This window comes from Pygocentrus nattereri, chromosome 14 (assembly GCF_015220715.1).
Source record: "Pygocentrus nattereri isolate fPygNat1 chromosome 14, fPygNat1.pri, whole genome shotgun sequence".
Lineage (NCBI taxonomy): Eukaryota > Metazoa > Chordata > Actinopteri > Characiformes > Serrasalmidae > Pygocentrus > Pygocentrus nattereri.
The window spans coordinates 25,581,783-25,592,500 of NC_051224.1; the positions used below are offsets into that span (position 1 = coordinate 25,581,783).

The 10,718-nt window shown below is 39.4% G+C and overlaps 1 protein-coding gene across 1 annotated transcript in view; it reads left to right on the forward strand.

Annotated features, from left to right (window-relative positions):
- Positions 1 to 4,326, forward strand: part of csnk1da (casein kinase 1, delta a) — a 50,942-nt gene extending 46,616 nt beyond the window's left edge. Inside the window, exon 9 of the mRNA XM_037544802.1 lies at positions 2,283 to 4,326. Within this exon, the coding sequence (XP_037400699.1) occupies positions 2,283 to 2,333 (51 nt within the window). The 3' untranslated portion in view covers positions 2,334 to 4,326. The remainder of the gene's footprint in view (positions 1 to 2,282) is intronic.
- Positions 4,327 to 10,718: the final 6,392 nt, after the last annotated feature.

The following is a 10,718-nucleotide window of genomic DNA, read 5'->3' on the forward strand; positions in this document are numbered from 1 at the left end:
ATTTTTTGTCTGTTGTAATAAGGTTTTTACATTTCTAAAAAAAATGTCTATTTGTTTTTGCTATATTCTTAAAAATAAAGGTACCCATAAAGGTTATACACCCAGCACCATAGATTAGAAGAAGCACTTCCAGTAGATGGTTCTTCTAGAAAGAACCCATAATCTGTGAACATTATATGAAGGTTTATTTTAAACCTATAACAGGTTCTTTTCTCTCAAATATTTATCAAGCAAGTTTTTTAGGAAGCTAAATGTCCTACACTCAGTCTTTTTTGGCACCTATTTTTGTTCAGTTTAAAAGTAGCTTTTAAAATCTGCATCACTATTATATTTATCCTATGAATATTTCTTGTTTTAATAGAGTTCTGTGATATTTTTGGGCCCCCTTTTCAGTTGTTTTGTACACAAAAAAAAAATCACATTTTAAACATGTCCAGAATGAAATCCAGTCTTTTTCTTAGACATTTTAACCCTTTTTCAGATCCCCCAGCTCAACTCACTGTCTGGTTCTATATTAGTTTTGAGGGTCTCACCTTTAGCAGCTCTTTTGTTTCTTCTGTAATGGCAGAGATAGATTGCCTCCACCCTCTAGAGGAGAGGAGGCACTGGATTGGCCGAGGCTTGAGCCCGATCCTCCTGGGCCTTCTGTTTTCTCTTTGCTCCGTCAGGGCATCATGAAAAATGTATTCTCCTTTTCTCCTTCTAGCTTTGTCATCTCTCCATCTTTTTGTTCAGCAAATAAAAGCCCCACTGATGCCTTTCAGTTCAGAAGAGCCTTTCTCTGCTTTTAATATATATTTATTTACTGATTTATATTATCTCGACATATCATTTGCACCCTCCCCCTCCTCTGTTCTATATGCGTAATATCCATGAGACAGGCTGTGGGGGGGGGGGGGGTAGGCTCAGAGGGCAACCCCCACCAGATATCAGATTAAAATAAATTCTGTAGTCATACATGCATGTGCACTTAATTACGCTGCTTATAAACAAACTCCTTTAATACCAAATCAGAGCTTACATGCCCTTAGGGCCTCTCAGTCCCCCTCTCCTGCTCTGGTTTGATAATTATTGATCAATTAATGATTGATCCTCAAAGTAGTATTTTAGGCTTCTGGGCTCGGCTGAGCCTCCCTACAGTGTTAAAGATGTTTAGAAAGTGAGCATGTCGAGGTAGGACTGAGCAATATGGGAATAATATAATGCTTTTACAAATGCAGTACCCTTTCCTGATATGTTGTACACATCAGTTTAAAAGCTGAATACAGTTTATTGTTCGCTAACTGTCCTGAATAGTGTTGTTCCAAAATATGTCGCATCAAATTCTCACTTTATTATTAGAACTGAATTTTTTATATACTCCTAACAAGTATGCATTTTTATTTTATTTATTGTAAAAAAAATAAATAAATAACAGGAATTATTTTATGATCACACATATTGCTATATGCTTACAATTTACTGCTGAAACCCAAAAATCTTACACACTTTATTTTTTTTTTTTTAATAAAAGTAATTTTTACAGAGCAGATCACTGAAGAGACGCCATCTGTTTATATTTTATAGCCCAGATTTGTGGAGAAATGGCTCGACGTTCATTAGAGAACATTTTCAGCTGCTTTTATTAAAGAGGTTTAAAATGACGACATCATCTATTTGATTGGAAAGAAGACAGTTACGGCCTCATATGACGCCCACCTTCTGAATGTAGCTTATGAAATATGAAAGTTATGAGGTAGTGTGTTTTGGAACCACCGGTGGTCTCAAGGAGTTTGAAGTTAAACAGAACATGCACAATGTTTTATGAATTTAATGTAGGCTTTTTTTGAGATAATAAGGTTATGGTGAAGATGTCTGCAGTGATGGGTTAGACATTGTAGCCTTAAAATAGGAAGAATATGGTTTAAAATTTGGTTTAAAATCCCTAATGACTTAAATTTCTTAAGTACCCATTTTGGAATGATCTCTCACTGACCCACATAATATATAAGATTTTAAACTGATAAAATAAATATTAAATCAATTCTGTCTGAGCTGATATCCTGAGGTATTGAGAGAAACTTGTAACTGTGCGTCCCTTCCTGCTCTTTTTTGATGAGACTTACTGTAAAAAAGGAAGTGCTTTAACATTTTGTGTTCTGTAGAATTAATCCAGCTCTAAAAAAGCTTTCATGTGTGTGTAATTGAGTGATGTGTGTGTGTGTGTGTGTGTGTGTGTGTGTGTATGTATGTGTGTGTGTGTGTGTGAGTGAGATATTAACTGTTTTTATTTCTCTCCACAGGCGCTTTCCCGCGTCACCCCCAGTGGCCTGCAGTCCGCTGTACCTCGATGAGACCCGCACGGGCCACCAGGGGGCGCCAGCGGCCCTTTTTTTTCCTGCACCAGGACTTCTCCAGCATCTGCAGTCAAACCTGAGCAAATCAAAGCCAGACAGACTTTATTTCTTTATTCTTTTTTCCAGCGCAACTGAATCCAGTCACTTTGAGGAGATGGACACCCACACTCTCTCTCTTTCTCTTGGTCTCTCTCTCTCTTGCTCACATACACAAAGACACCCACCAAACGCACACTCCAAAAAAAAAAAAGAAAAAAAAAAAAAAGAATTGGAGCACTTCGATCGCTGTGCTCTTTCTCGCGGCTCTGCGTGGGCAAAAGTGGCCTTTCCAGCATCTGTCCGTCTTTTATGCAGTCCTGGAGTGACCCTCAGCCCAGCGCACGTAAACAAACACATACGATACTCCAGCTCACCCTCACCTGTTGCAAAAAAAAAAAGAAAAGAGAAAAAATGTACTCGGCTCAGGATGGAGCTGCTCCAATAGCCATCAACATTGTGCTTCTGTACGTTTCTTTTTTTTTTTTTTTTTTTTTTTTTTTTTTCCCTTTTTTCTTGTTTGACAATGATTAAACTCAGTTTTCACGGGCTGTGCGGCCTTTTGTTTGCATCGAAATGCATTTAAGAGCTTCTAGAACTGCTTATGGAAACTGCAGTTTGAGCTTTGAGGTGGTTTGAATAAGCCAGAGAGTAGATTTTAAAAAAAAATCTAATTTATGAGTGCTTTGATGCTGCCCAAATCAGAATTTTAGGGGTTTTAGATGTCAAACACAAAGACATATCCGTTACATGGGGGGGGGGGGGATGGACTGATTTGGCTGCTCGTCTGAACGAAGCCAGCTCTGAGACTCGTTTATTTCCTGCAGGCCAGTTCGTTCTTTTGGTATTGGTGTAGTTTAGGTGTTTGTGTAGTGAAGGCCAGCCGAGGGAAGAAGAATTTAAAAAATATGGATTCTGAATCGGGAATCGTAAACACACCAGTACCACTTTAGCATCATGCATTTTGGGTGTTTTTCTCTTTTTTTTTTTTTTTTTTTTGGATAATTTCTTGATCCCAGTCAGCCTGGCGCTCTCTGTCCACTTGCTCACTGTTTTGTTTTTTTGTTTTTTTTGTGTGTGTTTTGTTTTTATTGCATTCCCTGAAGCTGTGGAAAGCTGTGAAAATGCCTGTATTGTGGAAACGTTCATGTTCATGTTGCTGTTTGTTTCAAACTTACAGTCAGTGATTAAGTCCATGGCACAGGCGAGCATACAGACGAGCACGGATGTGTAGGATGCTCTGTGTTGTGTGGAAATATTTTTTTGTTTTGTGGGGGGTGTTTGTTTTTGCTTTTGGCTTTTTCTTTGGTTTATTTTTAATAAAGGACTCCAGCGTGTGTATTTTGGGGCTCTGCGCAGGATGGAACAGCATTTAACTTGAAAATCCTGCTGAATTGCGGCCAGTTATGCATTTATAATTACATGGTTATGAATGAGTTCAGCCTGTCGTAGAATATCGAGCTGTTTTGCCATCCAGCGTGTCATGGTTTCTTACTTTTAATGTCTTTTTTTTTTTTTTTTTTTTTTAATCAAGTTTTATTTACTGAGTGTTATCCAGGCTTTTAGTACCATTTCCCCCCCTCATCTCATTATTTTCGTTTTCTCCAGGTGCTTCGAGCTGTAGAAGAAGCAGAAAGGCGCGCACGGCCTCTCCACGTTTATTGTTAGTAGAGCATTTAGGCGTTTTCCGTAGTCGGGATTGGGGGGGTAGTGGTGAAAATGAAAATATTCAATTCTGTTATGTATATAGGATGTTTCTAGTGATGGCGAGGTACCATTTTTACAGCATAGCCTCTGTCTGTCCGTCTGTCTGTCTGTCTGTGTGTAGTGTGTGGGGGACAATGGTAGCGTTTAGAGGGATGAGAGGGACTTTGTTCCGTTCTAGATTTGTTAAGTTAGACTATTTCTCTCTCCGGTGGTCTCACAAACAAAAAAAAAAAAGAATAAATAAACAAACAGCTCCCGTACTGGTGTAGTTTTCAGCGTCACTTCGGGATCAACCGATTTTATGGGTTTCTCTCTCTCGTTTATTTTTTTTTTGTTGTTGTTGTTTTTTTCGGTTTTGTTTTATTTACAGTCTTCTCTTTGCTGGTTCGTTTGAGCCGCATCACCCAATCACCACACTGTGCTGTATCAGATGGAATTATGGGAAATCTTCCTGCTCCGGAAGATTTTTTTTCTCCTCATTTGTATTGCCACTGTATTTGTGTATTTTAAATTGTGTAAATAAATTAATAAGTACTTGTATCTGCGTTAGTTTTTTGTGTGAAGTTACGATTTTACATTTACATTTTTTACATTACATTTACAGCATTTGGCTGACGCTCTTAGCCAGAGCGACTTACAATTTGATCATTTTACACAATTGGCCTGACTGCATGTCTTTGGACTGTGGGAGGAAACCGGAGGAAACCCACGCAGACACGGGGAGAACATGCAAACTCCACACAGAGAGGACCCCGGTCACCCGGCTGGGGAATCGAACCCACACCCTCCTCGCTGTGAGGCGACAGCGCTACCCACCACGCCGCCACGTTTTATAAGGGCTTAAATGAATTAGCAGAGTAAAGGTTGACGATATGTTGCGTAAATATCACAATAGTTATTACGAAGGCTTTTTAACAAGTGGCGAAAACCCTCAGATCTCAACTTATTGTAATTTTTTATATAATATACTTAATGCATGTTGCATTTAAACTCTTATAAGTTGGATATTCCTGGTTCTGAAAACTGATTGGCTGAGCTGCATTCCAAGTCAAAATCCATGATATACACACTCCTATGACCACCTCAACCTCAACTCAACTCCATCATTGCGTTGACCACCACAGCACGATAAACCCTTGTGCTGTTAATGAATAATCTTTGACTCTAATGCTGCTCACACTAAGTATACTGATAAGAAAGAACCTGGTTCTGTTTAAACTGAGGAGCTGACAACTTATGTTCTTATCTAGAACCAGGCTGGTCACCTAGCTAACAGGCTAAAAGAGCCAACAGCATGAACAGGTCCACCATTAATATCACAGGCTTGGATTAAAGCACTTACAGTCTATTTTACTGTAAAAGAATGTCAGAATAAAAGTCTAAAATTGTCACTTATATAGGAAGAGGGCAGACACCTCATAAACTGGCTTTGCTCTAACAGCGTTTCAGATGGTGAATAGAGATGAACAGTATGAGGGGAACATGTTTTTGGAACATAGAAGCATCTAAATCTATTCTAAACCCTAAAAATACAGTTTTGAACACAAAATGAATATAAAAGTTCCCTTTTACCATTTAGTAAAAAATGAATGAATAAAATAAAGCCATAATAAAGCCATGGCTGCTGTCCAATCAGCTACTTATGTAGTTTGTGTGGTTACTGTACACAGTCAGTGATCGTTGTTTACAGGCTCTATAACTGGTTTATTTTGTTTTTTTATGATCTATGCAGTTGTTCAGTGTTCTGGAAGTGCTGACCAGCCCATCATATGCTCAGAAAGAGTGTCATGATCACAGTAAAAATGATGCATCATCATATCAGTTGCTGGTTCAGTCACTTTGCATGTGTATGCTGCTGCAGTGGCTGCTGTTCAGAAACTGGCCAATAGAGGGTGCTGATATAATTCGGTAGAACTGACTTCATTACACTTTTTATACTGGAATCAGAGCTGAAGAATGAAATAGTTCAGTGAACATGTGAAGACTTTCCCTTACAATGAGTCAGAACTGTTTACAGTGGTGGTGATAGGAACCAGACGTCCACCTCTAAAAGCTCCCTCACAGAAAGTTCCTACATGAAATGGTTCTGAATTCACCGCCTGATGTCTGAGACACTGTTTTATTATAGTTTTGAGAAGATTTTGGCCTTAAACTCCATTCATGATGAAGGCATACATAATATGCAGGTTGTTGTGAGGCAAAATAGTCCCCAAAGAAAACTTATTTCAGATTTTCCACTATTTTCCATCATCAACATTCCATATAAACTCAGAAGACTTGTGTAGGTTCTCTGGTGGTTCTGTACAGTAAATAAAATGTCTATATTTGTGTTGTAGTCATGGCGACCCCTGGTTCCTATCACCACCATTGTAAAGACATCTGAAGGAATTTGACACTGAAATTTACTTGTAAATCCTTAAAACCTCAGGTTTATTACACACAAAGGCTTATTATTTAGTAACTACTTAAATGCAAACTTCCTGAGCTGTTCTTAGATTATAGACATGTAACAGAATACTGGGACCTGGACATTTAACAGGGTTAATAACCATAGACTTTGTTATGTAGCTTCTAAGTGCAGTTTGTGAATATTTTTTTAAGAACACAAGTGTTTGTGCATATTTGCTAACAGCAGAGATCGAAAATAACCATGTAAAATTTGTCATCACATCACATTTACTCAGGTGGAAAGTGAGTGAAAATCTTAGGTGTGTAGCCCCCTTATAGAATTTAAATACAAAATATATAGGGAACACTCAAATAACACATCCTAGATCTGAATGAATGAAATATTCTCATTGAATACTTTGTTCTGTACAAAGTTGAATGTGCTGACAACAAAATCACACAAAAATCATCAATGGAAATAAAATTTATTAACCAATGGAGGCCTGGATTTGGAGTCGCACACAAAATTAAAGTGGAAAAACACACTACAGGCTGATCCAACTTTGATGTGATGTCCTTAAAACAAGTCAAAATGAGGCTCAGTATTGTGTGTGGCCTCCACGTGCCTGTATGACCTCCCTACAACACCTAGGCATGCTCCTGATGAGGTGGCGGATAGTCTCCTGAGGGATCTCCTCCCAGACCTGGACTAAAGCATCCGCCAGCTCCTGGACAGTCTGTGGTGCAATGTGGCGTTGGTGGATGGAGCGAGACATGATGTCCCAGATGTGCTCAATCGGATTCAGATCTGGGGAACGGGCAGGCCAGTCCATAGCTTCAATGCCTTCATCTTACAGGAGCTGCTGACACACTCCAGCCACATGAGGTCTAGCATTGTCCTGCATTAGGAGGAACCCAGGGCCAACCACACCAGCATATGGTCTCACAAGGGGTCTGAGGATCTCATCTCGGTACCTAATGGGCTGGAGGTTAGGGATCCAGCCTCGTGACCGGAAGGTCGCCGGTTCGATCCCCAGAGCTAACAGCACATGACTGAGGTGTCCTTGAGCAAGACACCTAACCCCCAACTGCTCCCCGGGCGCTGCGGTTTTGGCTGCCCACCGCTCTGGGCAAGTGTGCTCACAAGTGTGTATGTGGTGTTTCACTTCACGGATGGGTTAAATGCGGAGGTGAAATTTCCCTGTTGTGGGACTAATAAGGGTCACTTAATCATAATCTTAATGGCAGTCAGGCTACCTCTGGCGAGCACATGGACGGCTGTGCGGCCCTCCAAAGAAATGCCACCCCACACCATTACTGACCCACTGCCAAACCGGTCATGTTGAAGGATGTTGCAGCCAGCAGATCGCTCTCCACGGCGTCTCCAGACTCTGTCACATGACTCTGTCACTCTGTTCCTTCTCATGTACAGTTACCATTTTGGAGATACAAGGTTTTGATCCGACAACAGCGATATGCTTATAAGATAAGTTTATTAGGTGCACTTATATTGTGTTTTAAAGCAACATTAATCAGCCACTTTACTAGAAACTCCTCCCCTCCTTGTTACAGACTGTAGTTCAGTGGTCACCAGTCATCTGAGTTTAAACCTCTTAAATGTAATTAATATATTGAATATTTCTCATTATAAGACTATTGTATGAATATAGTGAGATTATTTGGCTTATTTATAGCTATTATTACTTGCTTTTTAAAGAGTTTTATCTTAGAAAATTGTCTTTTTTCCATTGGCAGATCACACAACTTGTTGTTAAGGATTATTTCTTGAAATATGCAAAATTATCTTAATTATTCCTCATAAATAAAACAATCTGCCAATAAGAGATGTTCTCCGGATAAAATCACTTAATACAAGTAAAAATGCACAGAAACGAGTGGGATAATATCGCAGTATTCAGTAACAGTCTCATAATGAGAAATATTAGATTTATTGGCTACATTTAAGATGTTTTGACCTGTTAAGATTTTTGCAGTGTATTGTGAGATAATTCATCATGGTAACGATAAATTGTCATATTACCCTCCCCTGAGGAGTAGTTTCAGATACACTCAGTGCCCAGAAATGTCAGTGTGTATGTGCAGCCTTTATGTGTTTTTAAGTGCAGAAGGAAAACTGAGCTGCTGCATCACATCCTGTGTTTCTTGTTCCTCTGATAAGCTGAAGGCTGAACATTACAGCTGAATTTATCACAGCTGCACTGACTCAAACATCACTTGCTTCTTTGACTGTGTAACTGCCTTCATTCAGCATTTGCAGCAGAGCTGCTTTATATGATCCTCAATTCCAAATTCAAATTCCAGTTAGTAGAAAAATGTCGACATCGTATCGGAACATCTCCAAAGTGGTAACTTTACAGGAGAACGAAAAAACAAGCTGTACTTTTAATGTAAGGCAATGGAACCAGAGTTCTTAAAAAGTTATTCTGTGTTGTTTCTTTTGGTCCATTCATCATGAAATTTACACACAATGTAAAGGCCAACAAGTATTTTCAAGTTACGTCAAAAACTGAACCACGACAAAAATGGACATACAAGGTTTTGTTCCAACAGCAGCGATATTTTTTTTATAGTCCCTGTTTGTGTATTTTTACGCATAGTTTCAGGTGTTTGGGTTCCACTGGCATTTTGTTTGGGTGTTGTTTTTTTTGTCTGTGTTTGTCTTTTGTTAGTTATTTTGTTTGGTTGAGTTAAGTGTCTCTCTTAGTGTCAGTTTGCGGTTGTTTGCTGTTTCAGCCAAACCTGATGACAAACTGGTGTTTGCACTGTTCAGCTGTATAATACACTTTCAGCTTTTAGTCAGTTTAATACTCATTATTACACAGCTACACCAGGCCTGTCAGACTGGTGGACCTTCCAGGTCAAAGTGTTGTGGAGATCAGTGTTTATCGCGTCATCTAACACTGAATTCAGTTCAATAAGACCTTATTCAGCTGATGAGCTGAATCAGGTGTGTTCAATGAGGCAGTGAGGTGAAGTCTGCAGAGTTTTGGCCCACGAGGACTGGACCCTGACACACATGCTCTACACACACTTACACAAAACATAAATTTTGCACTATTTGTTTACAGCTTAACGCTAGACCAGGTCATAACAATAATACAGCCTTAACTTGCATTTGTGGAAGCAGTGACAGACGGTGCTTACTGAAGAAGACATGCTGTTTTTTAATGTGGTGCCATCTGAGAGGTGGAAGGTCAGTAGTTTGGCCCTTTACGTACAGAGATATCCAGATTTTCTGCATATTTTGATGATATTGTGCACTGTAAAAAAGGGAAATACCAAACATTCTTGCAAATGCTTGTTAAGAAATGTCATTCTTAAACTGTTGGATTGTTCGTTGGTGCATGTTTTGGCAAAGAGGCCTCGACCCATCCTTGCCCAAAAAGGACTCTGCCTTTCCTTTATGCTCCTTTTATCCCCAAGCATCACTGTTTAAGATGCTTTTCAACCATTTCACAGCTGTCACGCCTTACGCTGGTGTAGCAGAGATTAACACTCCTCCAACTCCCAGAATCCTCTCTGTTGATTATCACCTGCTGTTGGACTATTCACAGTTTGTTTCACTTGCTTCTTTGCGCAGTGTTGCTCAGCCATCCTGTTCATATCATGACTGAGCCTTTGTTATTGTGTTTGACCTCCCGGTTTGTGCTGTTCCGCTTATTCTTTCATTTATAACTTTCATTTGACCCCCTGGACTATTTTTGATCTTCCTTGTTACTGACCTTTTGCTATTGTTCTCCCTTTGATGACTTAGTCTAGCCCTTGTTGTTTCTTATGCCCGTGTATCGACCTTCGCCTGTTCTGTACTACGATTCTAGATTTGCCCTCACTTCATCTCAGCCTAGTCTGTGGGCATTAAATTGTATAGTGTATATTCATAAAAAACAGGCTAAAATATTAAATCTTAGTTCTTGTACTTTCTGTTTTTATTTAATTTTATTTCATCTTATTTTATCTTATTTCACCCACTGAGCAATGGTACTGTGTTCTAATGTGATTTTGTAGTGCAGTTGTGGTGGCAGAACTGCAGTGTGGTTTTCTCGTGTCCAGTCAGTGTGCTAGATGAATGCTCAGTGCTGCCAGGCAGTGCTGTCACTTCTCCTGCCCTTGAAACAGAGCTGATGAGCTTTAGAGCGTCCTTCTGTGGCAGACATTCCTCTAATTAAGGAAACTGCTAAATATAGGAAACTGTAGCTGCTTTTGTGGCTTCTTGTAAGATTTTCTATGACA